The 26,049-nt window shown below is 59.4% G+C and overlaps 7 protein-coding genes across 7 annotated transcripts; all 7 read left to right on the plus strand.

The window, feature by feature from the left end:
* Positions 1-39: 39 nt before the first annotated feature.
* On the plus strand, positions 40-519 carry LINJ_34_0940 (putative DNA-directed RNA polymerase subunit; the record flags this gene model as incomplete). Its single annotated transcript, XM_001468428.1, has 1 exon — positions 40-519. The coding sequence occupies one exon, from the start codon at positions 40-42 to the stop codon at positions 517-519; it is 480 nt and encodes a 159-aa protein (XP_001468465.1).
* A 4,544-nt stretch (positions 520-5,063) lies between these two features.
* LINJ_34_0950 (putative ubiquitin-conjugating enzyme e2) lies at positions 5,064-5,933 on the plus strand (the record flags this gene model as incomplete). The annotated part of the gene is made up of 1 exon (XM_001468429.1): positions 5,064-5,933. The coding sequence occupies one exon, from the start codon at positions 5,064-5,066 to the stop codon at positions 5,931-5,933; it is 870 nt and encodes a 289-aa protein (XP_001468466.1).
* An 867-nt stretch (positions 5,934-6,800) lies between these two features.
* Positions 6,801-7,304, plus strand: LINJ_34_0960 (conserved hypothetical protein; the record flags this gene model as incomplete). Its single annotated transcript, XM_001468430.1, has 1 exon — positions 6,801-7,304. One exon carries the CDS (start codon positions 6,801-6,803, stop codon positions 7,302-7,304), a length of 504 nt encoding a protein of 167 aa, XP_001468467.1.
* Positions 7,305-9,259: 1,955 nt separating this feature from the next.
* Positions 9,260-11,335, plus strand: LINJ_34_0970 (conserved hypothetical protein; the record flags this gene model as incomplete). Its single annotated transcript, XM_001468431.1, has 1 exon — positions 9,260-11,335. One exon carries the CDS (start codon positions 9,260-9,262, stop codon positions 11,333-11,335), a length of 2,076 nt encoding a protein of 691 aa, XP_001468468.1.
* Positions 11,336-12,387: 1,052 nt separating this feature from the next.
* LINJ_34_0980 (conserved hypothetical protein) lies at positions 12,388-12,711 on the plus strand (the record flags this gene model as incomplete). Its single annotated transcript, XM_001468432.1, has 1 exon — positions 12,388-12,711. The coding sequence occupies one exon, from the start codon at positions 12,388-12,390 to the stop codon at positions 12,709-12,711; it is 324 nt and encodes a 107-aa protein (XP_001468469.1).
* A 2,205-nt stretch (positions 12,712-14,916) lies between these two features.
* On the plus strand, positions 14,917-17,925 carry LINJ_34_0990 (putative protein kinase; the record flags this gene model as incomplete). The annotated part of the gene is made up of 1 exon (XM_001468433.1): positions 14,917-17,925. The coding sequence occupies one exon, from the start codon at positions 14,917-14,919 to the stop codon at positions 17,923-17,925; it is 3,009 nt and encodes a 1,002-aa protein (XP_001468470.1).
* A 2,367-nt stretch (positions 17,926-20,292) lies between these two features.
* LINJ_34_1000 (conserved hypothetical protein) lies at positions 20,293-22,998 on the plus strand (the record flags this gene model as incomplete). The annotated part of the gene is made up of 1 exon (XM_001468434.1): positions 20,293-22,998. The coding sequence occupies one exon, from the start codon at positions 20,293-20,295 to the stop codon at positions 22,996-22,998; it is 2,706 nt and encodes a 901-aa protein (XP_001468471.1).
* Between the last annotated feature and the right edge of the window lie 3,051 nt (positions 22,999-26,049).

A 26,049-nucleotide genomic window follows, 5' to 3' on the forward strand; every position in this document is an offset into this window, starting at 1 on the left:
CACACTAATTCTCACGGCTGCAGACTTGTGGGCGGCATCATGTCAGACCACGAAGACGAAGACGATCTCCTCAGCCTCAATCTAGGAGGCGACCGTGATGAGGGCGACAGCGGCAGTGACATTCGACACAGCGGCGCTGATGAGGAGGACGAGGAAGGAGGCGAGCAGCTGCCCGAGGACGTTGCTGCCAATATCATCTTGTCTGGAAATGCGCAGGCCGCAAAGGGTGCACGGGCCCGCGGCATCAACGAGCGCGTGACGAGTGCTGTCATGACCAAGTATGAGCGGGCACGCGTGCTGGGTACGCGCGCGCTGCAGATAAGCATGAACGCCCCTGTCGCTGTGGCGCTCGAGGGGGAAACCGATCCGCTCACGATTGCCGTAAAGGAGCTGCGTGAGCGCCGCACGCCTCTTATCATTCGTCGCGTGTTGCCGGACAACACGTACGAGGACTGGAGCGTCAGCGAGCTGCTCGTCGACTTTGATCGCCCGGCGGATGAGCGCTACACGAACATCTAAGGTGGATGGCGTCTGTGTGTGTGTGTGTGTGTGTGTGCGTGCGGGCGTGCATTTGCTTTTGAGCTCTGAATAAAGGGTTTCTGAGATGGGGAGTTCGAGTCGGGATGTCCGCTTTCTGTCGGCTGTGGCGACTGTACTGCTCCCTTGTGGCTGTGGATGCCTTTTTTGACACGGCCTTCCCTCACAAAAGGGAGGGTGCTGTGTGCCGGCGCGGAGTGTCTTCGCGTGTAGTCGTGCCTCCGCGTCTTGGCTGTGCCAGTTGCGACGGAGCGGATGCGGGAGAAATGAGGGTGACACAGAAACCCCAAAAACAAAAGCGCCGAGCGTACGCGTGTAAAGTGGCACTAGCGAGCAAAAAGGGAAAGGCGCAGACAATGCATGCACACAGCGCAGCATAGGAAAAAAGAACAACGAAAACAAACGACGGACGCCACTTTGGATGAGGTGGCGAGAGCTGTGGGGCTTTCCACGCAAAGTATGCTCTCTCTCTCTCTTGCTGTCAGTGGCTTGCCGCGGATTACATTCCCACAGTAGTCGAAACCAGGCATTGCGGCGTCTTGCCGCTGTAGAAGCTGTCCCTGCTTTCAGCTTCTTGCATGTGCTCTTCACAGCTCACGCCGCGGCTGCTTGCGTCATTTGCCTGGTCGCAGCACAGCAAGACGCAGCAGTGGTGGTGGCATCGTTCAGCTTGCATGCTGAGCGGCTAGGCATGAAGCTTCTGCTGTGCCGTGTTGCACCTTGCAAATACATCGCTACTTCTGCATCGAGAGGGAGGGGGAAGATACTTGTTTTGGGGTCACTGGGTCGCCGCATCAACGCATTTGGAAACTGCTTCAGGTCCTGACTGGTCCCTCTCCCCTTTTTTATTCTGCTGGATCCTATTCACGCCATCATCGTGTAACAGCGCAAAGCACATGCAATTCGCACACGTGCACACGTGCACACACACACACGCACACACCCATACGCGCACGCATGCCACCACAGCGAATAGGTGCACGCGATGCTTGACTGCGGCCCTGTCTATGTGTGTCCAAGTATCCCACTCCATGTATACTGCATAGAAAAGGCGGAGAGAACAACCCCACCAAAAAAAAGAAAACAAGGCACGAGGCTCACGTCTCTTCCCCGCGCTCCACACCAAGAAAGATGGCTGTGCTGGTGGTGGGCGAACACAGCGAGAGGCGAAGAAGGAAAAGGCGGAGCTGAGAGCTGACGGAAAGCGAGCAGGGACCTGAGAACGTTTGCTTTCTAGTCTCGAAGGACCCAGCTCTGCGAGGTGGTGCCGCCTGTGACGTGCTGGGCCACGGCACAGCTCGTTTCGTCGGCCACCTCTTGACCTCTCTCTCTCTCTCGCCGTACTCAAAGTGTGTGCGTGCGTTCGACGTCACGTCAGTGACAGTGTTCCCCCTTCCACGCACCTACCGTGTCGTGCTCGAGCCGTGCACCAGGAGTGTTGTATCAGCATCATACATCGCTCCTATTCAGCGGAAACTTTCCGAACCGCTGTCCGCAGCCGAAGCGCTCAACCGCTTGGCCGAGAAGCCCCCTCCTCAAGCTCTCTGGGCTCATGGCTCGGCGGCGTTCTAGCGGGTTGTGGCGGACGGGCGCGCTTCTGACCTCTGAGAGTTTTCGATCCTTTTTGAAGGCCAACGCTATCACAGTGAGCAGCTCCGTGCTCATAGAAGAGTCGCCTTGCACTGCCGGCTCTTCTCCCTCCTCCTGCGACTGGAGCTCACCAGTTTACAGGCGATCAAGCGACTGCCTCGCCCCGACTGCGTCCCGGAACGACTCTTGTGACTGTTGCGTCTTGCACGTGCGGCAAGTGCGCCGCGGTCACAAACTGCAGGTAGCACAGCTGCTAAAAGAAATGGTGCTCCTGGAAGCGATGAAAACAATAGTGATGTGCATGGCGAGTTTCGAGTTTCTCTCACATGACACGCTCATTATCCCTGCAGTGGCCGCAGCACCACCCGCTTCTTTAGTCGAGGACGGCATGGAATCGTGGATGCATCTCGCCTCGGAACTGGTAGCTGGGCTGTGGCACGGCAGTCCGAGAACGTGCGACAGCTGTGCTGGTGCACTGCTCTCTCCTTGTCTTTCCCTGCACCCGCCCACCTGTGCGAGCTCAGCGTCTTTTTTGCACAACTGCGCAGACTCGAGAAAATTGGACGAGCTCACCGAGCTGACGACGACGTCGTCGTCACTCTCCACGCGATACCTCCTTCTGTGGTCGCCTGGGAAGTGTGCATGGGTGCTGGAGGTCCGCCTCGCATGACCATCAAAGCCCGCGCCACCTGCTGGTGGCAATGCCTCCTAGCCAGCAGACGTCTTTGAAGTGGCCTTAGGAGTGCGTCACACAGGAGTGAGTAGGCCAAGTAACGTTGGCGAGGCAAGGAATGACGAATGGTGGTGGTGTCGTCGCCCCGACCCCACCACTGCTCTCCCTGGCTTGCTTTGTGCTGCCGCTTTTGCTGTCCCTCTGCGCTCTCATTGTCTTGGGGTGCTCCGGCGTTGCAACGTGACGATCACGCCGACGTGTATGCAAGCACGGCCACATCAGAGGCACAGGCAATGAACCTGCTGACGTGCGGAGGAGACGAACCACAAAACAAACGCCAAAGAGCGCTGGTAAGAGCAGATGCTGGTGCGCCAGCAGTGCGTGACGGCAACATTTTGTGCCTCTCAACCGTGCCTTGTATACACGAGGGGCAGTGATGGCAGCGTCAGAGGCCTCGTCGCGGGTGCACCCTGAATCAAGCAAGGGTATCCGGTCTCACGAGGTCATCTTGCTTCATTGCGCGTTGACTGAGAAGCGCTGGTTCCGCCCTCGCCTGCATGTCCTATGCGGCTGTAAAAGGAGCGGCATCAGCCATCGGTCTTTTGTTTTCTATCTCATCACCTCCACCGTTTCGCCCATCATCATGACGCTGCGTTTTCGTTGTGTGCATTACCATCTTCCTCCGTTTGATCGTTGGACGGCCCTGCCAGCACTTGCGCACCACACACACACACACACACACACACACTTACAAACACACATAGACAGCCGCTCGCGGTGTCTCTGTGTGTTTTTCTTTGCGAAAACGGAACGGAGAAAGATGTGACGACGCGAAGAGAGCAACGCCATCACGACACAGAACATCGTCAGCGGCAACAATATAAATAGCCATAAAAGAAAGGGACACATCGGCGTTTTCGCCATGAGACAGGCATTCATCCATCGATGGCAGGGCCGAAGAGCGAAGTGACACACGCCCAGCGTGCAAGATAGCTGAGCGACGCGGGCTACTTCACTCGTGACATCCCTCGAATACAGAAGGACCCACCCTTTCCTTCCTCTCTCGTACACAGCCCGAAGCGCCCATACCGTGTATTAGTCGCACCCTGCTGCTTCATCGTTTTTCTCATTTCCATCGTGACCATCAGCTACAGCCGGAGAAGGTGGCACTGTGATTCGGCTTTTAGAGCATTCCTTTTTGTCGTTGCTTCTCTGATGCCGGCATGCACATCTCAGGGCGTGGTGGTGTCACAGGGCCCAGTACATCCCCTCCCACTCTCTCTGTGTGTGCGTGGAGAAGCCGGGCAGCCCCCCTCCCCTCCTGTGCTTGCGAAATGGCGAGCGGCTTCTGGCGGTGACAGGGTCTGGTGACTGCGACGTGGGGAGGTCAGAGCGATGCATTGCTACTGATGTCGGCAGTGAGGTCGTGGGCGGCGTTGCGTCGGAGCGACCCGCGCCGCTGAACGCGTCGGCGCCATCGACATGATGGGCGAAGTGCCAGCGTGACTGGAAGGCGTCGCAGCCGGCCCTCACACTGCCCGCTGGTGTGTGTGGCGGGGGGCCTGGGGCACCGCACGAGGGGGTGCGCGAGGTGGTGGCGTGCGTGATGGGTGCGGCTGTGAGGCGACCTGCGAGGCCGGGGCGGTGCTGAGGTGACTGCGTGTGTGCGCATTGCTGTGAGGCATGCGTCTCTGGCTGCATTGCACCACGCGGGGTGCGCCTGTGGCAGGGCCGGGGAGGGCTGGAGTGGGGCTTGACTCCTGTTGTATGGCCGGGAGGATGGGCTCACGCTGAAGCAAGAGAAAAAAGCCCTTTCCTTGCATGCTTTAGCGTGATGCATGTCTATGTGCGTGCTACACTGCTTCTTCACTTTCCGCTGATGCCATTAGCGTTAGCTGCTTGTGTGTGTGTGTGCGAGTGAGTGCGCTGACCGGTGCATGTCTTTTTATCGAATGCGTTATAGGGGTGTGCCCTACGGAGCGAAAGTGCGTGTGCACGGACGTGTGCACCCCGTGCTCGGCCCCCACCCTGACCCATTTTCAAGCGTCGTGGTACAGCGGCGGAGCATGGAAGAGGTTGCATTCTTGAATTCGGCGAGCACTGGGCTCACACTTTTCAGTGTCTGTCTCTCTTCCCCCTCCTCTACTCACCTTCTCATGGTGTCGTCGTCGTTGCGTGCCAGCCGACTTGCGACCAGAGCGTCTCCTCCCAGACCTTTCCCATAGCTCGCCTTCCCACCTGTCGTCGCCCACCTCGTCTATTAATGACGGCTCCTACCGCGCAATGCCTGAAAAGGCTGCAGATTGAGCTGCGCAAGCTCAACATGGAGTGGGAGCTGCCGTTCAAAGTGGGTGCCGATCCGCAGAACATGCTGCGCTGCTACTTTGTCATGGATGGGCCTGCCGACACCCCATACGAGGGTGGCCGCTATGTGGGGCTCATTGAGATTCCGTCCGACTACCCGTTCAAGCCACCAAGCGTGCAGATGTGCACCCCAAGCGGGAGGCTCAAGACAGGCATGCAGATTTGCCTGTCCAACAGCTCTTACCACCCCGAGAACTGGTCGCCGATGTGGGGGCTCCGCACCATCCTAATCGCGCTCGTCTCCTTCTTTGTTTCGGAGGAGCCGACGACAGGGTCGATGAGCGCCACCGCCGAAGAGCGACGCAGGTATGCGGCAAACAGCAGGAAATACAATGTGAAGCGACTCCATGCGGTGTATAAGCGTGTACTTCCCGAGGCGTTTGCGGCAGATACGGCCTTCATTGAGAATGGTGGCACCTCTCCGAAGGATGAAGGCAGCAGCGCTAGTGATGAGGACGCGACTGAAGCTGAAGAAGCACCGGCGGGCGCGGAACCGGAAGTCGCTGCGCAGGAGCCTTCGACATCTCACGAGACAGTCGTCGCTCCAGCTAGGAAAACCCCTGGTAACGGAAAAGCGGGAGCTGCAGAATCTGAGGCGGCAACTGGCGCTGCAGCCTCCAAGTGGTCCCGCCACCACCATCACCACCCACACAAGAAGAGCATTACTGGTGCTGTAGCCCAACGAGGTGGTCAGCTGCAGTGGCGCCGCTATGCTTCCCTCATTGTTTTGATCGCTATTGGACTGGGCCTCCTGCGGCAGCTGATGTGAGCTGGTGCAGTGAACACAGATCCCTAGGCGGCGAGCCCACCTCCCTTTGATAAACTACGAAGTCAACAACCCAGACTCTCTTTGTGTGGCGACGTTGCACTGTGTCTTGCGTGCTGTCGTGACATCCACGCGTGAGTGACAGGGTAAAGGGGGTGGGGATATAACCCCTCATGCATTCTACCTCACTGCACGCTTTCCTCTGTTGCAAGTTTTTGTTCGTACCGTCTCACGGACGTGACGCGACGGCGTCATCTGCGTACAGGGAGAAAGAGATAAACCGAAGGAAGGAGAGTCCAATGCCAGTGCTCTGATGCTTGCCCCCCCCCCCCCCCCAGCCTGCTGCCAGAGGAGCAACCGTAACAGACGTTCGCGTTGGTATTTTTTTATTTTATATACCGCCCCTTACCCTTTCCTCTGTTGTCTTTGTGCCACTGTGTGATGCCCTTCTGTGCTTATCTTCTCCCCTTCCGGCGGAACCTCGTTAGCTGCTGATGCGGCACTTTGCGTGTGTGCTTGTGCGTTCTTGCGTGCGCGTTTTTCATGCCTCTCCCTATTATTTGCTACCCCAGTGAAGGCAATCGCCCCAGGAAAAGAAAAAAGGCAAGACTCGCTGTATCTCCTCCCCCAACACACACACACAGAGAAGGCTGACAGGTGGATGCTGGCGCAAGCTTGTGCGACGCCATGCGCCGTGGCACTCCTTCCTCTTCCCGCTGCTTCCCTACATGTGCCCTTGCGGACGGAAAACAAGAGCGGAGCTGCTCCACCACTCTCTTCTCATTCCGTGTCGTTATTGCGCTCTGCTCACTTCCTCATGCCCTGCGTCTCCCTCCCTCCCTGTCTTGGGTGTCTCTCACGGGATTTCTGATGATTCTTCTCGTACCGATGCAGTTCGCATACACGTTCGGCAGCTCTTGGGAGTGGATCCATCCGCTTTCTTTTCTTTGCTCACTGCCAACCTCTCTAACGACGAAGGAGGAATCAGTAATAGGAAAAGACAAGAAAATGATGCGTCGCGTCTGCAGCAACACCGTTCGTCGCAACGGTAGCTCCATGGCCAAGCTGGTTGAATCCAAGGCGGTGGTGCAGCCCTCTCTCGTGGAGTCTCGCCGCCATCTGGAGCCGATGAGCGTGTGGTACCTCGCCTCGTGGACGTGCGTGTGGTGGTACTCGTTCTTCTTCTGGCTTCCTGTGCTGTGGGCCGACATGATCGTCCCGTCCTTTGTGTACAACAAGCTGCCGGTCATTCACTTCATCCAGGAGAAGCGTGCCGAGCAGAAGCTGCGTCGTGTGCTCGATGAGACGTACACGCAATGGAGTACGGAGCTGGAGGCCTCGCACATCACCGATGCCATCGCTCGCACCTTCTAAAGCGGCATGCAGAGGCGTAAAGCCAGGGGGCCCGGAGACAAACAGGAGCGAGAGAGGCGAACCCGCAGCTGCTAGCCCTTCCTGCTCCTGTTTCCGGCATCACCTCACGCGTTGCTGTGGATGTGGTCGAGGAAACAGGGAAAAAATAAACGACTCAGGTGACTTGCGCGTGCGGAGGAAGAATGCGTGTGTGTGTATATCGTGCAGCGACAGACGCGGCTGTAGGCGCTATCGAGGCGAAAAAGGCGACGCTGCAGAGCATGATGGAGGAAGAATGGGTGAGACTTCTTTGTGTGCGTACATATATCTCACTCTCATTGGTCGCCACGTACACCTGAACAAAACACTCGCCTGGGCACAGCCCGCTTCGCTTTTGTCGTTGGCGCGGTGCTCGCCGCTGCAGGCCTTCTCTCCGCGTCGTCGTCTCCGCAGCTTCGGGGTTTCCTTCTCAAGGCGTTCTCCTGTTTTCCTCGTCTCCTCCCTCTGTAGTAGTTTGTAGTAGTTAAGAGGTACAGACCCACAAAGCAGTCCCCTCCAAAGGAAAAAAAATGCACCTACCCAAGGAATCGCCAGACAGCAGCGGCGAGGAGCGGCGGGGAGGGGTACGCGAGAGTGACAAGACCCCAAGCACCGCGACACGGAGTAGTTGCTCTTGACGGATGTGCAGGTAATACAGCCCCACTCTTGCACGCACGGGTGTACCGGGTGAGGGGAGGGGGAGAATGTGAAGCAGAGAGTAAGGCGCTAAGGGCAACTTCTTTCCTTGCTCCCTCTACGCACATGTGGGGCCTCCTCTCCTCTATGACGCTCATGCGGCTTCCGTTTCTCTGCTGAGAGGGTTGGGTGGTTGAAGCGCAAACCCTCCGGCGTGGCGAGTGTTTTCGCCGGCGATACAGGCAGACACGGGTGCCTGCACTGTCGGGGAAGGGGGAGGTCTATCATGATAACGGTGGTGCCTTCCTGCACACCTATCTATCACCATCTCTCCTTGTACTTCCATTTTCTTTTCCCTCTATCTCTGCTGTTTCCCTTCTCCGCGTCTACACAGTGGATCCTGCAAGGCGTATCGCTTCTTTTTTTTTCCTCTTCGAACCACGGACGAGAGGGCACGGGCGGGGGCGGGAGGACTCTCTTGGCGCCCCACCGCCTCCTTCTCTCTATGTGTGTTTGCGTTCCATCTTGCTTTGCTTTGTCTTCTCCCCCCCACCCTCCTTGACGCCGTCTCCGCCGCGCACGCGTGCGCACGTCTGCCCACACGGGAGAGAGAGGTGGATAATCACCGCTTTCTTCTTCGTTTCGTTACACTTGACGGCTCCACGCCTGTCTGTTGAGGTCGAGTGAGGGAGAGGGAGGGGGTGGGTGGGGCGTCGTGGGCAGACAACCCGCCGACAGCTTCGTTACAGTATACTCAATTGAAGCACAAGCCTTTCAGACGGAGAGCTGTTTGCATCCTTTTCCTTGTTTTCTGCTGTGCCTTCTCTCTTCTGGGCCACCTTTCAGCGCCGCGACAACCCCTTTTTCTGTGCGCTGTGATTTCCTCCGTGATCTTCGGCCGATTTCCTTGAAAGTTCTGTTTCCTTCGCATCCGTTGTACGAGCTCCCTCCCTCCCGCAGGTTTCGATCTCATACATAGACTCCCGATAAGCACACACATAGATAAACACTACATAAAGTGGACAAAAAAGGCCGGCGGCCTTCGCGTCTGCCGCACCAAGGCATAAGGCATGACCGACAACGCAGCTTGGCGGTCTCGTGTGATGCACGGCACGTGCCGTTCCTCACCACCACAAGACGCCCACCTGTCCACCTCAGCGGGGGCGGCTGCTCCTCTTGCGCCACATCCCCCACAGACGCCTCTGCCGTCCGCTGCCGAATCTTCCTCCTATGTTCCAGCGTCTTCAGCGGCCGCTGCGCCACCCCTACTAGCATCGTTGCCTATTGGGGAGAGTGGCGGCATGACCTCCTTCAACTCACTTGGAGGTGGTGCCGGCGGCCCGGCAGAAGCAGTGACGCGTCTTCAAGAGGTCCTGCGGGACATCTGCGCGACGGAGCGACGACAGGAGAAGACGTGGCTGAATGTGCAACCCTGCGTCCTGAACGCGGTGAAGCTGCTCGCTGCAACCGCGCAAATGTACGCTGAACGAGTGCGGCAGCTGGAAGGTGTGCTGCAGCACCTTCAGCAGTACACGACTGTGCTCGTGCAAGATCGCGAGGTCAAGGAAGAGCGCTATCGCCTGGATGCCGCCGCGCACCGCGAGGAGGCAGACGAGTTGTGGAAGCGCTTGCTCCGTCTCGAGGCCCAGCAACAGGTACCGTCGCTGCAGATCGATCAACGAGCGTCGGATGCGTTCAAGGCAAGTTGCGAGGCAGCTGTGGAAGCTCGAGTAGCCCCGCTTCAGCAGGAGCTGCAGGGCCTCCGGCACCAGCTGAAGGCGCTGGCGCTCTCACACCCATACTCTTCCCTCTACAACCGTCACGTGCGCTCGAGCAGCGTCGCCTCCAACTCTTCCGCCTTGACGGTGAGGGACGACTATTACGCTGGCGGCGATGGCGTGGCCGCCTCACAGCGCCGCCACCACTCGGCCGACTCATCCTCTAGCACCTCCTCTTTGTCATCGCCCGCATCTTCGACAGCGTCTTCGCTTGGCCGGCACGAGCAGCGCCATCGAAGAGGTAGAGTCGCGACGACAAGTGCGCCTACATTCACCCCGCGTGCACTTGCGCCGGCGACTGCTGCCGCTTCTCCCAGCACGCAGATGATGATGCGCGAGGTCCGGCGGCTGCGGCGACAGTGGCAGCAGTTTCTGCAGTCTGTGCCTGCCGCATTGGCCCAGGGCAAGGGTCCGTGCGGTGCCGGCCTTCGCCGCCGCGACATCAGCGGCTCCCCCAGTCGCCGGCTGTCGCGGCTGACATCAAAAGACGGCCGCCGTGACTTGGCGGGCGGGCTCAATGACGTGACGAGGGCGAACGGGGAGGGCGTGGGGAGCATTAATGGTAATCCGCCGCAGCCGTTTCGTGTCCCGGCGCATCATCCACCCTCTTCACCGACGGATGCTATGCTTCCCAAGTATTCGTCTGGCCCGACGCGTGCGCATAGTGGCGCGAGAGCCGCCGAGCCCTCTACTGCGCTGCCAGCCTCCGGCCGCCGGGTTCGGTGGTACTGGTTGGGGGATGCACATAGCCACTTCTCCACGGCCACCCGCCGCGCAGAAAACGACTTGGCCGCCGCGAAACCGCTCAGCGAGCGACCTCAGCCGGCTCTGAGCGGGGCTAGTCCGGCGCTTCCGTGGACGGAGTGTCACGCCTTTGACGGCCGTACTGACTGCTGGTACAGTCTGGGGACGTGGGCGACCCACCGGCGCCACCTACGAGAGGTGGAGCGGGCAGTGGAGGAGGGTGCGAGCAGGAACAGCGGTGACGTTCGGCTGGGCTGGCTGAAATGGACGTCGTCTCTCGTCAGCTGGCCCGACACGTCAACGATGCTCGTGCATAGGGCCGGCATCTACATGGTGCGCGTGTGCCTCGTGCGTCACTGCGCGTCGGCGAGCCTGTGTAGCGGGGCAGGGCGCGCAGAGTCTGTCGGCCGCGACTGCGGCAGCGGTGGTGCGCTGGCGCTCTGTATGAACGGCGTCGCGGTGGCCGGGCTGCGGGAGGTGGTCACGCACGCGCTTCTCTACACTCACTCCACCGCCTCTCCTGCCGAGGCTGCCGCACCGTGGTGGGCCACGCGAGGCAGATCGCGCAGCACCTGTGCTTCTGCAGGCAACTATTGCTCTGCCGTTGACGGTGTTGCGCACTCACCCGCATGCGCATCCCCTGGCGGGTCACCCTCGCGGCGTCGCTTCCACGGTGACATCGCCGACGCGACTCAGCGCCAGCGGCCCTGCTGCGAACCAGCGCAGCTGCACACGAACACCCTCACTGCCTGCCTCTTCCTGCCGGCGGGTGCGATGCTGCAGGTGCGCTGCCGCGGGCTGCACAACACCAAAACGATTCACGAAGCCTTCTGTGAGCTCGAGTACGTGGTGTGAGGTGATGATCGGCGCACAGATATATGCACAGAGTTCGCCATTTTTTTCCGTTTTTGCCCTCTTCCCCCCAACTACTTGGTACCCGGAGGCACGTGTCTGGGCGTGTCCGCGTGATGCGTGTGTGTATGCGTCTGTACTCGTGCGCGGCGCAGACAAGGACAGTAGTTGGGGACAGCGAGAGGGCAGACGACGGAGAAGCCCAACGGACTCGGGATGCAAAGGGGTGGGTGCACCGCCGCGGTTGTCATAGACGCAAGCAGAGATATCCCCTGCAGAAACGCATGAGACACGCACAACCGTAGAAATAGCCTCACAAGAAGAGTGCCATACGTCTGCCTGGTGGCAAATGCCTACGACGCAGCGTCCGATCGCAAGAGCATCACTGAGCGGCCGCATCATGCGTCCTGATCGCCTTGTTCGCGGTTTCTTTCGAGCCTTATGGTGTGATGCGAGTCTTTTGCCGCTTTTGTTTCTGTGTAATTTGCATGACCCTTGGCGAAGCCATACACGAATGCGATGCAGAGATGCTTCATTGCCCCCTCCCCCTCCCACTGTCTACCTTTCTACACCCCAAATCTTCTCTCCTCTGTCGCCTTCACCCCCTGTGCTGGTGTGTCTCTTCGTACACGTACTCGTCCCTCTCTCGTCTCTGAGCTCGCGTGTCTCTGGCGCATAGTGCATCAGTCTTGTCGGCTTGACTGCTGTGTTTGTCGAGAGTGCTGTCGATGCGCGTGTGCTCGTGTGCGGAGGTAGTCGCTTGTCTCTCGCCTGTTCTTTGCTTTTTATGAGAACACGTTTTTCACTTCCCCACTCACGTCACACACCGATCTCTCTCTCCTCTCACGACGGCCCAAACGCGAGACGGATCGCCGGCATCCGACTCTCTGCCACGTCGCATTCGACTAACTAAGCGACTTTGAGAAGGCGAAAAGCACGCAGGGGCGCAGACACGCATACACATAGGCGGCGTCATCACAGGGAGTACAGAACTTCATTGTCTCAAGCAAGCGTACGCGAGCCACAGCAAAGCAGAACAAGAACAAAAAGAAAAGATGGGTCAATCCAACGGCGCAGCGCTCGCCAAGGACACCATCGCGTCTGAGCAGTTCCTCAAGTACCAAGAGGCGCGCCACCGCATCGTGCACCGCGCCTTTGTGAAGTGTGTCGTGCCATCTTCGAAGGGCAAGGATGACGGGTATGACCTCACACCAGAGGAGCGCATGTGTGTGGAGGAGTTCGCCATTCTCTACGCCGGATTCGCCAAGAAGGAGTTTCTGCACTTTAGTAGCCTGTATGAGCAGTACCAGCGCGACCAGTACGAGAAGATGCGGTTGGAGGTGATGCAGCAGCAGGCCCGCAAAGACATCCAGCATTGATGTCTGCGGCCCTGAGTGGCACGGATGCAAGGCAGGGCCGGTGAGAGTAGAAGCGTTCACACTTCTTTCCTCATGCCTCTCAAATTCTTGGGCTTGCCAATGCATGAGCTTGCGTTCGGGTGCACCACCTGATCTTTAGTGCCGTTTTCCGGCAGCGCTGTGCTGGGTATGGAGAGGTTGCCTCCCCTCGGTGATGACCCACGCAGACGGACACGGCCGCAAACTGCAGTGGATGGTTGGCTGCTGTCTCCCCGCGCCTTTCGCGCTTCATCAGCTGCCGCACAGTTTCTTCCCGTTGCTCCGTGGCGTTTTGTTTTTGTTGTATGTGGCCTGGCCGTGTTTCACATCATCATCATCAAGCTCCTCTCGCCGGAGTTCACTTACTGTGTGCCTAGTTCATGTAAGCATCGGACATATGAGGCGCTGAAAGGGCCACATAAGAGCCAAAAAAAAAGAGGGAAAACAAGAAGTAAGCTGGAGCGAGGGTCAGGGTCGATGCGCCACGCAATACATGCGGACGCGGTGTGCGTGTGTGTGTGTTTGTGTGCACCGCATGCGGCTTTAAGCATACACACACACACAACGCAGGATGGAGAGGCGCTTCGTGGCAAACCGTTGCCAAGACGCATTTCTCTTCCTCTCTGCTTGGAAGGTCGGCGTGTGCTCTCGCGCCTTGGCGCACGCGTTTGCATGCGTGCGTCCCCCACTATCTGAGCGCAAGCTTCCGCGTCTGTCCCTCATTGAGAGACGAAAAAGAAGGGAGCCTGCACGCTGCACAAGTGGTAGGTAATCTCTCCTGCCAACGAATCAGACAACGACGTAGGGGGAGGGGGCTGTGTATACGCAGCCTTACGTGTGCCGTCCTCTCACATCGAACGCGGCACCCTGCCTTTACCTCGTTTCGTGTCTCTCTCTTCACCTTTGTTCTTCTCTCTCTTCCCTGGTGCGCGGCGAACGCACCTTACCGCGACGACGGCGACACCATCATGTCCTCAGCTCGGGGTGCCGCAGCGCAAACTACACCATCTCGTCAGCTGTTAGCGCACATTCACAGCGGAAACGCACAAAGCATCGTGCGAGCGCGGCTGTTAGACGTCTGTAATATCCCCAGTCAGATGCATTAGCCCCTCTCCCTTTATTTCCCTTTTCCTGCTCGTCGCTCTGCAGCCTATTTGTGGCTGGACCGCCTCTCTCCGTCACCGCAGTCAGCCACACACACACACACACACACACACACACACACACACACACCATCTCTTTTCTGCTTTGAGCGTTTTATCATGTGACTTCCTTGAAGGAGCACCGCGCATCTACTTGATCAACGCGTGCCATAACTGAATTGCTCTAAAGACATTCATCGCCGTCTTTCCGCGACGGAGGCCAGCGCCGCAAACACCCATACGTACCGGAGGCACATCAATACATTCCTCTCTTCTCGTCCGCCTACACCCTCGCATACAGCCTTCGGCATCGAACACTTCTCGCGCACTGGCGCATCTCTCTGGCACACGGAGAGGAGTTCGCACGAAAGCGAAACGGAAGTGGTCGTCTGCACAAGAGCACGGTGAGGCCCTTCGCAGCACCGCTTCAACTCGCGCATAGATACACGTACACATACACACACACACACACACACACACACGCACACATACGCACATACGCACACTCGCGCGCGAGCGACTTTCTTCCCCCTCTCCCCATCACTGGATTATAGAGAGAGAGCGCGTCTTGGAGACGCAGACGTCTGATTTTCGTGGCGTATGGATCACACATCAAAGTAGTAACGCGTACACTGCGCATCTGTCTTGCGTTCACTGGCTGCCTCCGCCTCTTTTCCTTTCGCATCTCTCACACGTGCCCGCATCTTTCTGTCTTATCATCACACGCACACACGCACACACACACAGGCACAGGCACAGAGAGGTACGCCTGTTATTTCGCTTTCTGTTGGCGTGTGTGTGTGTGGCGTAAGCGATCTCTGACGTGCCTCTCTCTCTGTATGTATATATACATATACAGAGTATCCCACGATCTTTCCTGCTTCAGTTGCTTTTCGCACTCTCTGCCTCTCTTTGCGCGTTTACATTGATACTGCTCGGGAGGAGGGGGGAGGTGCGGCGTCTTCCACAGGGTCCGCGAGACCAACAAGGAAAGCACAGGCGAGCGGCAAGGACACAATCCCTTCACTAGAGAAGATTTCCATACATGCGAGCAAAGATAGACGACGAGAACTCGTCCGTGGCCGTCACGCTTCTGCCTTCAGCACAGGTGGAGCCTCTGGCCAGCTCTCAGCCTCCCACACGCACCGGCGCCGTGGGCACCATGGTGAACACTGATGCCATCGATGCACGAGGCAATGATGCAGAAAGCTCTGGTGGCGGGAGCGCGCCATCTTCGATGGCCACGACGACTACAATCAACGCAGTCTTCTACAACCCCTCCGCGCAGCTGCCGACGCCGCCACCACTGCATCGGAACTCGTCGTCGCCGGCGCCGATGCAGCATCTGCAGCACGAGGAACCGCAGCGACTTCGAGCTGTCCCCTACTTTCCTGCGTCCTGCGAGTCCGACAGCAACGAGGAGCCTCTCTTCCAGCATCCTCCACCTGCAAAGCCCAGAGCACCCCTTCGGCCGGCCCCGCAGTCGGGCCGTCTGTGGGGCGCTGTGAGTGCGACGCCGTCGTCCGCCGGCTTTGTTAGCGGTGGAACCGCTCCGTACGCGTCCCTTCTCCACACCTCATCCGCCCCGGCCGTGGCAGACACAGAGACGTCGAGCACAACAGCGGGACATGGCTTAGTTGTCGGCTGTGAAACCTCGAATCACTGCCTTCCGGCGTCCATCAAGGCGCACCCCCCTGCGTCCGCCACTAGCCCTGCAAGCATACACGGAGGCTACTCGGACAGTGTCAGTGACTCCACGGCAACGACGACGGTTGGAAATCATAGCAGTGGCGGCCGCGGGCTGCGACGGCCTCCGTTAATGACGGGGCCCAACGGCGCGGCAGTGCCGTTGGCGTCACCGATGCTGAGTGGGCCGCAGGGTCGGTGGGTAAGGTCTTCGGGCGACGAGAGCAGCAGCGGCTTTGCAACCCTGGCTGTGCCTGCGGCGCCTGCCAACTTGGGGGACACGGTACTCGTCGCCGAGCCGCCGACACCAACGAAGCAGCGTCGCACGATTCACACAGGAATGGGCAACACGGTAAGTCTTTCATGCGGAGGCATCGGCGCCGCTCCTCGGTTGTCCACCTCCGCTGCAGCCAGCACCGGAACCTGCGCCTCGGCTGCTGCCGCAACGTCCGCCGCCGCTGTTGCCGGAGGTGCGTCACCAAAGCCGTCTCTGCGCATTGCCGCGCCATTTCGAGGACTCGGCTACAACCCAGCGGCTAACAGCGTATCAGCGCCTGCTTCGCGTGCCACCACGTCGAGCATGAGCACCGCCCCTCCACCGCCGTCCTTCAAGTGCTACCGCCGCGAGGGCAGCCGGAAGCGGTCCGCCGACGTTCTGTCGCAGTTCAGCGCACTTGACCTTGATGAAACACCAGCAACGCCTTTTGCGCAGACGGGCACCAGTCGTTTTACCAGCATCAACCACAACGGCAACGGGCACAACGCCTTCCCATCGCAGCCGTCACCGTCGACGGCTGTCTACCGGGGCGCCGGCGGCGGCAGCAATGCGATCAGCACCGTTTCCCCTCTTACCATAGACTACGCCACACCTGTGGCTTTGTCTCAGCAGATTGGTGGCTCGAATACCTTCTCGCAGGTGCTCCTGCATCCATCTCAGGACGTTCTGGACATGTCGCAGGCCGAAACGGAATGCTCGAACTTCTTGGCGCGGCGCATCCTAAAGGAGTACAACGAAGTACGACTTCTCGGCAGCGGCTCCTTCGGCACGGTTTCCTTGTTCAAGGAGATCAGCTCAGGCGAGTATGTCGCAGTGAAGATGTCGCCGCCGCTACGGACGCCGGAGATGGAGCGGCGATACCGCCGCGAGCGGTCTGTGATGGGCATGGTGCGGGGGCTGCCGCACGTCGTGCAGCTCTCTGCCGCCTGGGAGGAAGGTCGGGTGCCGCGCATGTATCTGCAGCTGGAGTACTGTCCTGGCGGCTCCGTCGCATCTGTCGCGAACGCGAAGCAGAGCCGGAATGAGCCCTGGCCGGAGGCGGAGGTGAAGGTATTCCTAGCTCACATGAGCATCGCACTCGATGCGCTGCACCGCGCCAACATTGCGCACGTCGACTTCAAGCCGGACAACGTCCTCGTCGATAAGGACGGGGCGTACAAGCTGTCTGATTTCGGCTGCAGCGTGCTACTGGATGAGAGAGGCCGACCGAGACCAGAGACGCGGAACGGCTACGGATCCCTGGCACGAGGCCAACGAGCTGGCTGGGTCGGAGGTGTCGCGTGCGCGAACCCGAACGGCGGACCTGCTGTTCACACAGGTGCTGGCGTTGGCGCTGGCGGGCTGGGCTCTTCCCTGGACTTCAACAACTGGAACGAAGGCAACGAGCTGAGCACGATGAGCATTGACGAGGGCGATTGCCGGTACCTGTGCGCCGACATGCTGAATGAAAAACAGCACTTCAAGGCTGGTGACATGTTCTCGCTAGGGATGTCGCTTTTCGAACTCATGTCAGGCCAACCACTCCCCCGCAATGGCGATCAGTTCCTAGCGCTCCGCCGCCGCGTGCCGGTGGAGGTGCTGCGCCGCCGCGGATACTCGGCCGACCTGGTGGAGCTTGTCGTGGCGCTCTTGCGTAGCGATCCCCCACAGCGACCGACTGCACGACAGGTTCTACAGTACCTCCGGCTCTCTTCCGAGGAACTTCAGCTGCTGTCGAGCGCCTCGGCGATGAAGCGGTGGACAGAGAGCGCTGAAAGCTTTTTGCAACTGCAGGAGGAGGAGCGGCAGCAGCCACCGCTCGGCAAGGATGGTGTCTTGGCTGCCACCGTGGACGCGCTGCGGTGTGTGAGTGCGCTCATGGAGGCGTCAATGTGGCTCTTCACGACAACTCAGCAGGATGTGCACCGACTCGCTGCCCCAGCAAACGCTGGCAAGGGAGAGGATGAGGAGGATGAGCGGCGCCGCCAGCAAACTCAGCAGCCACAACCGCAGCCGTTGCTCCAGCTCCCTCGCGGACAACAATTAGAAGACTTGCCCATGTCTCCGATCCAGTGCGATGAGGCGTGCACGCCGACTGCACTGAATTACTAGTGTCCGCGGGTATCGCTGCTGCTGCGCGACACGGCAAACAACCCGTTCATGTAGTTCTTTGCCTCTGCTGCTCCTGTACACTCCACAATCATGTACACCCAGCCTCTGTGCTTGTGTGCACCCCTCCTCCCTCCTCTTCCCAGGGGTAGGGGTGAGGTGCCGACTCTGTGGCCAGCATGTTGGCGGACGGTGCCTTTCACAAGCATCTTCAGTTTCTTTTTTGTGTGGATTCGCTCTTTGCTATTATTAGTTTCCTTTCTTGCGATCTTTCCCCCCTCCCTGCACCATTTGCTTTTCAGTGATTCTGGTCTCTTCCAGCCATGCCGACGGTCGAGCGTGAACGTGTGTGTGAGTGCGTCTACGCATGTGCTGTGCTTTGCTGTACGGCGCCGGCGCCTCTCATGCGCCCTTTCTCATACCCTCCCTGCGTCTTCCTCCCCCGCGGCGGAGGAGGAAGGAAGGACATACGGAGAAACAGAGAGAGAAAGGGGAGGGAGGGGGAGGGGACGACGAGGACGCGAGCGACTCTACGCACTCTCCGGCACCTACGCATTCGCTTCACAACGTTTGCCACCTTTTGCTTTGGACCTTTCGGTTCTTTTATTTTTTTTTTCTTTGCTCGGCTTCATAGATCGTTTTGGCACAAGGAGGATGTTTCTTCGTGTGCCCCTCCATCGACTTCCCCAACCCCCTCTCTGTCTTACTCTCTTGCGCTTGGTACTTTTCTTTTCCTAGAACCCTCGTGACAAGAAAAGGGGAGCGCACCTCTCAGGGCGTGGTGGTGTCACAGGGCCCAGTACATCCCCTCCCACTCTCTCTGTGTGTGCGTGGAGAAGCCGGGCAGCCCCCCTCCCCTCCTGTGCTTGCGAAATGCCGAGCGGCTTCTGGCGGTGACAGGGTCTGGTGACTGCGACGTGGGGAGGTCAGAGCGATGCATTGCTACTGATGTCGGCAGTGAGGTCGTGGGCGGCGTTGCGTCGGAGCGACCCGCGCCGCTGAACGCGTCGGCGCCATCGACATGATGGGCGAAGTGCCAGCGTGACTGGAAGGCGTCGCAGCCGGCCCTCACACTGCCCGCTGGTGTGTGTGGCGGGGGGCCTGGGGCAGCGCACGAGGGGGTGCGCGAGGTGGTGGCGTGCGTGATGGGTGCGGCTGTGAGGCGACCTGCGAGGCCGGGGCGGTGCTGAGGTGACTGCGTGTGTGCGCATTGCTGTGAGGCATGCGTCTCTGGCTGCATTGCACCACGCGGGGTGCGCCTGTGGCAGGGCCGGGGAGGGCTGGAGTGGGGCTTGACTCCTGTTGTATGGCCGGGAGGATGGACTCGCGGTGATGAAAACATCTTCTGGTGTGCTTGTGTGCCTGTGGTACTGTCTGCGTGTCTCAATACCAGTCTCGGTGAAGGATGACGTCCGTCGATGCTGTTGTCGTTTTGTGCCTTTTATGTCACTTCATCTTATTTTCCTTTTCGCTCGTTTGGGCCGTCGTTCCCCTCTTCCTCAAAGTGGTCTACGCAGGTGGCCAGCAAGCAACGCTCCATGACCATCTAACATCGGCTCTGCAACAACAAGATGCGCGCCGTACAACATGCCTGTGTGCGTGTGCGTGTGTGCGTACGTCTTCCTGTCTGTGCTCTCTCAAGACACCCATACATCGAGTCTTGCGCTTGCGTCGCTCCGTCGTCTTTGCTTTCCCTCACCCATGCACCGCTCTCTCTCTTTTGCCGTCGACAGGCACGTTCATGAGGGGAGCGTGTAGTGGGGCAAGCAGCTAGAGAGGAAGGGCAGGTGATGCCTCGCGAGACAGAGCGAGCCGTCTACACCTCATCGCGTATCATTCTCCGGGATGTGCCGCTAGACTTTCTTGATGGCGAAGCCCCGCGACCCCTGCCATTCGAACATGATGAGTGCTTTCCTCTCTTGTGCCTTGCTATCCCTCGCGATGGACTCAACCATCTTCCTGCTGCTGCTTCTCTCGCTTTCTCTGTTGCCTTCTCTCTTGATAGGCTCACCGCTATGATACATCACAGCGTGCATATGTCCATGTGCAAGCAGATCTGTGTGCGTTGAGCCCGAGGTGTTACAACCACGACTCCTTTGAACTTCTCGGAAAGGGGCACAGAAGAGGGGCCGGCGGTGAGTTACCACCACTGCGGCTCTCACATATACGGATGCAGAAGCGCCTCTTCGTACCTGCGTGCACGTTTTCTGTTCCCTTCTGGGAGTCCCGCTCAAACCGCGGGCAGAGAGAGTGAGCTTTTGTGTGGTAAGCTGCTTTCAAATTGTGTGCGTGACAGGGAACAGGAGAGTCGACGCACTCGCTTTCTCTCTATCTGTTCCCGCCCCCTTGTAGAGACTTTCTTCTCCAGCAATGCTCGACTCGCCACCGGCGTTGTATGCCAGCCAGGAGCCAGTTTCTGCTGGTCCCCAGGCGGAGGCGGCGGAGATTATGGGGTCAACGCCCGCCCGCCATGCGATGCCGTTCTACCCGGTGCTCATTGAGGTTGCCGGGAGCATGGACGACGCAATTGTGCGCGATGTGACACAGCGCCTGCGTCGCTACCGAAACCGCTATCAGCCGCTGCTGCGGTGCATGTTTACATTGGTCGCCACCGCCGTTCCAGAGGCGCGGCTGTTTGGCGACGACAGTGCCGCTGCCTTAGAGGCTCAGCCCAACCCAACCACCGCAGCTGCGGGCCAGCTGTTCACTGCGCCCAAGAACGCGGTGTCGGTCAACAAGATCCACCCGCTCGTGTCGCGCTTCTATCCACATCAGCTCGTATGCGCGCAACAGAAGAGTCGCAGTGACTACACCACTGGTGTGGAGCCGGCCGCGCTGCCCGGTGCGCCCTCTGGTGCCCTCCAGCCGTGCTGGATGGATGACCCAGCGACGGCGGCGCTCTCTGGTGTCACCACCGCTGCCGACTGTCATGATCGTGCCGTTCGGAGGGTGGAGGACTTCATGGCGTATCATTTCCTGCCTCTCGCCATGACGCACAACTGCTCCCCACCGGAGGCGATCTCTACATCGGCCAAAGCGTTCGTGTTGCGACACTACGTGAACGAGGCGAGCCGCACGTCCTCGTTCCTGCTTGCGGATCCCTTCTACGCCTCTGCAAGTGTCCCGGCAGACGCCGTTGCAGGAGCGGCCATCATCGACCCGCGGGCAGAGCAGCTAGAGGCTTATGCCGCGGACCTGAGCCGTATTGGTGTCACCCTCAGCTTTATCATTTTCACGCACTGCTACGTCGACGGCGCCTCGGGGCTCGCCGAGCTCATTGAGAGCTTCCCGGCTGCCCGCGTCGTCTCCGGAATCCCTCTCGGGCCCGCCGGCACCACAGAGGACGTACAGCTGAGCCCTCGCCTACGACTCCGAACCGTGCGGGTGCCAGCCTTCTCACCAGAGTGTCTGCTTGCAGAGATTTACTTTTGTGACATGCTCAAGGGTTTGTGCACGGGCGTTCTGTGGAGCACCGATGCTGCACCTCGCTGTGACCTGCTTCAGTGGTCTGCTTTTCCCCGCGAGACGGGACACGTACCTACGCTGCCTCCCTCCTCCATCAACAGCGACAGTGGTGACCGCGACGCGGCCCTGGCGCACACTCACGAGATGCTCAAGAAGTACTTGTTCGATGCCTACTTTTCGCCGCTCTGCGCCAGTGTTAGCGAGCCGAGCCGGCCAAGCGGGAGAGCCGCCAAATCGGCCCGCACCGAAGAGGCTCTGGCGAACCAGGAGGAACAGATGGAGGAGGCGACTCTGGAAAGCGAAGGTTTGGAGCAGGTTGTGCTGCTCCCCACTCACGGCGGGTACAACAACGTGACGAGTCAGCTGGACCTCTACTGGGCGGTGTATCTCGGCGACCTGACTCGTATGAAGCACTCCCGCGCCGTTATCGACGCGCTCGCCACGACAGCAGAGGCGTTCGCCAGTTACAACAGACGCTTACCACCGCTGCCGCACCCGCCGTCCTTCGATACCAGTCGTGTGGTGCATCTTCGTCAACTACTTGCGTTACTACGGCCTGAGCAGCGGGCAACATGCTTGGCGCAGCTTCCTGCCGACATGCAGCACGCACTGCGGTACTCCTTCGACCCTTCAGCCGCGCACAGTGCACTCGGCGACGCGTCGAATGCGTCTCGCCGGCAGTTTGCTTCTTTTTCTTGGTATGTGAACCTCGTCGACGTGCGCGATGCCAACGACTATCACGCGCTGCACCTCTGCGGCGCCGTCAACGTACCAATGAGCTTCCCGGGCGTGGCCTATGGTGCCCGAAGAGCGGAGTTGTGGCTTCAATGCGTAATCGTTCCGTTTCAGCCTATTGTGGCCCTCTGTGCAACCGAGGAGCAGCGAGCCGAGTTGTCGCGACGCCTCTCAGCGCTGTCCCCAGAGAGTCGCGTGCATGTCTTTACGCTGGCCGACTTGTCAGACGCGTTGAAATTCCCGCCGAGGCACTCGACGCGAGGCGGGCAGGCAACTGCAACGGAGCTGCCGTGGCGTGAGGTGTCGTGCGACGTGCCCACAAGTGTGTCTGCCGATGTGCCCCTTCCTCGCAACCTGCTTTGTATCCAGCGCGACGACGCGCTCGCGAACTTGACATCGTACGAAGACCTCACGGCAGCTGAACCCACCGATACGCGCGTCGTGCTCGACGTGCGCACGCCGTACGAGTTTAAAAACGGCTCACACCAGCATAGTGTGCACGTGGGGCTGGCTCAGCTATGCGCCATGGTGGTCGAAGACGCCGTCGAGGCATCGCGGCCGCTGTCGCAGTGGCACTGCGGTAGCTCACCAAGGCTGGCGGACGCCTACGTGAAGATCATACACACAGCGGCGCTCATGGCGCGCCTCCCTGTCGTGTGGCAGGAGGCGTCTCTCTCCGACGTCGTCATCTACTGTGCTGGTGGGTATCGCTCACTAATCGCGTCGTCGCTGCTGCAGCGCGCCATCGAAGCTTCTGCCACCCCTGCATGGCGCAAGTTGCACATCTCCAACGTTTCGGGTGGCGCCTTTCAAATCATGACGCAACGGCCAGACCTGTGGCAGGTCAAGGACCGCTCCGTTGTGTGCATTAGCTGACCCAGGTAAGAGGGGGACATGACGAAAACGAAAAAAGAACAGTGACAACAGCAGCGACGTACGTCCCCCTTCCTGCCCAATCCTTTCGGTGTCCCTCCGAAGTCGAACCTGCTCTAGATGCCGTCCTCAGCTTCTTCGCCCTCTCCGCATACGCGTTTTATGTTTGCGTGTGCGTGTGCGTCATCTCTCTCTCTCTCTCCAGTAGCGCATGCCGCTCGGCGAAAATAGACGCGCATTGCGGAATGCAAATAAAATAGAAAGACGAGAGGGGCCGCAAAGAAGTGCGGCTTGACTGCCGACCCGGGGAGGAGGCGCGAAGTGCGCCACCCCCTGGATTTCTCGATGGAGGCATGGGCGTGCGTTCCTTGGTGTGTATGACTTATTCCATTTTTGTATGACGCTCTTTGGAACAAACCACCCCCAAAAACAACAACGGAAACAGAGCGCCCAACTCGCACGTTCGTTCCCTCCCCCTTCTTTCTCGAACGACAGAAAGAAATAGAACGCTGTGTGTTGTGGGCTCCTCACCCCCTTCCCCCATTTCTCGACCCTTTCCTTTCTCTGCCTTCTCGTTCTCTGGAAAGCCTGCGTGCCTCTTGCGCGCACGTGAGCGACTGCCGGGCCTCATTATTCCAAGGAAGAGAAAGAAAGGGGAGCGGAGCAGGAAGGGAGAGAGGAAGGGAGGGAGGGGGAGAGGCTCATGCGAAAGACGTGTGCGTATGGGTGCCGCCTTTCCGTGGTATCCAAGGGCTGATTTTTTTTTACTGAATACACACACAGGGACGCTAGGCGCAGCTTTATGAGCGTGTCACGGACGCAGGCGCTGAGTCTGGACATCGAGACTGCAAACATAACAAGGCATGCGCACCCCTTTTCTTTTCTGCAATGTTTCGACATCTCTCTCTTCTCGGGTGGTGTTTTGCCTCCAAGCTAGTGTGCTTGTCTGCATGCTTGCATGCGCATGCGTATGCGCCTGTGCATTGTGGCAGGACACTCGTCCAACCGCTCATCATACCTCTCGCATAAGCCGTTCATTTTCTTCGATAACCTTTAAATGGTAAGAAAAGGGGTATGTAGTGCTGGTATGGTATCGTTCAGTAGAGGTCTGTGCTCGATTAGCGAATTCGGATCTGCTTCTCTGTTGTTGTCCAATACCTCTCTGGCTCTCTGGGTGTGGTTCTTTCATGCCGTCGCCATGTGCGGCGCTCACACGTATGTGGATGGCATGTAGAAGAAGGAGGGGGTGGGGGGCGGTTGCATTGCACCGTCCTCCGCCCCCCTCTTTTCAGCCCTCGAGCCATCTAAGGTAAAAAGGAAAAGGACATGCACACACAGAGCAGACTCGCGTGTTCTCTTCGTTCCGCATGTGAGGGCGGAGAGGAATGTGGAGTGGAGCATCAGCAGGCCCCATAAACAGGCGAGTGGGTGACGAGGGTGTGGATGCCAGCGGGCAGACGGGGGGCGTAGAAGAGGGCAACAACATAACCGTTTTTCGCTCCTTCTGTGTTTGCGCGCGAACCCCACCACACATCCTCGAAAACACCCAGATAAAGAGTGTGTGCCCTCTCTTTCTCTCTCGCGTTTGTTCTCCTTTAGACCAACCCGAGACACCTTTGCCGGATAACGGCACCCATTGGGAAGAACACACGCCTTCTGTCCCTCTACTTGCACTCCTTTCTCGCATGCATCCGAACATGTAGTCTTTCTCGTCATCGATGGACAGGCTCTCCGGACGTTCACCTCCTTTACCGTGCTTTTTTCACTCCACGCCTCACGCCTATTCCTCCCTCCCGCCCTATCCGTCCGGCAACTTTGCACATCAATTGGCACTCAATTTCTCCCCAATTGCGTCCTCCCTTTCTGCCGTCATCATCCATCGCGCACCTCGCGCACTGTGCATGCACGCACTCCGTCTGATTCATTCCGCAAACTACACGTTTCTCCTCCCCTCCTCGCTTGCTACGGCACCTATTTTCCACCTCAACACCCGCCGACATTAAAGCCGACGCATGCGCACACAAATGCATTCATTCTGCTACACTGGCGAGCCGCGGCGCTGAGAGGCATCTCCTGAAGCGACTTGGTTTTGTTGTTGCTTGCCCGTGTGGAGGGCTGGTGGCGGCGCACATTCCGTGTTGCGGCGCCGCGGTCAGCGCGGTGGCTGTGCCTGCGGGCCGGCCCACCCGCCGCCGTCAACGACTGAGCGGCGGGAGACGGCTCGGAGGGCCTGCCCGATGGGTGTGCGCACCGCGTGGGGATGCCCCGGGCCGGCAAAAGAGGGGCGGCGCTGCCTGCACGCTGCCGGGGGGCAATGGCGAAGGGGAGCTGTCTGCGGCGTGTGTGCAAGGGCGCTGTGGCACATGAGGGCGTTGTGCGGCACGGCCCCGCAAAGGATGTGCAGCTGTTCGGCAGCACGCATTTCCACGCGGCCGCTGCTGCTCATATGCGGCGCGCTTCGTTTCGTTTCCGTTTCGCGGTGCAGAGCTGCTGCGGTGCAGCCCCTGTGTGCGCGTGCCTTCCGTGCGTGTCTGCGGTGTCTATCCCCGCTGTGTGCAGTGGACGGGGCGAGCGGTGACGGCGTGGCGCAGGTGGTGTCGGCGGTGGTGTGCCGCGCGTGACGGCCGCTGTGTCCTCTCGCGCTGCCGTCATCGATGCGCCTTCTGCTCTCTGGACGTGTGGAGGAGGGATGTGCGGGCGGTGCGGAGTGGGCGGTGCTGCTGCCCTCCTGCACACACGTACACAGCGGCCCCTCGCCCCCCTCCTCTGCACACGCCGCTCGAAAGGCCTCACACAGGTGCACCCACGACAACGCGGAAGGGGGAGAGCGGCGCCGAGAAGCAGCGGACGGCAGGCCCTGCAGCTGCGGCTCTCTGCACACGCGCTCCCTCGCACGTCGACCTCGCTGTGCGCGGCGCGGTTGCTTGGCTGCCGCGGCCACACGGAGGGGGCGGTGCAAGACGGGATGAGCGTCGGAGGGTGGGGGCCAGGCTTGTCAAGGAGTGTGGCAGGCAGTGCCCTCCGTCCTCTCCGCTTGGATGCCTTCAGCGGTGC

The sequence above is a fragment of the Leishmania infantum genome, chromosome 34 (assembly GCF_000002875.2).
Source record: "Leishmania infantum JPCM5 genome chromosome 34".
Lineage (NCBI taxonomy): Eukaryota > Euglenozoa > Kinetoplastea > Trypanosomatida > Trypanosomatidae > Leishmania > Leishmania infantum.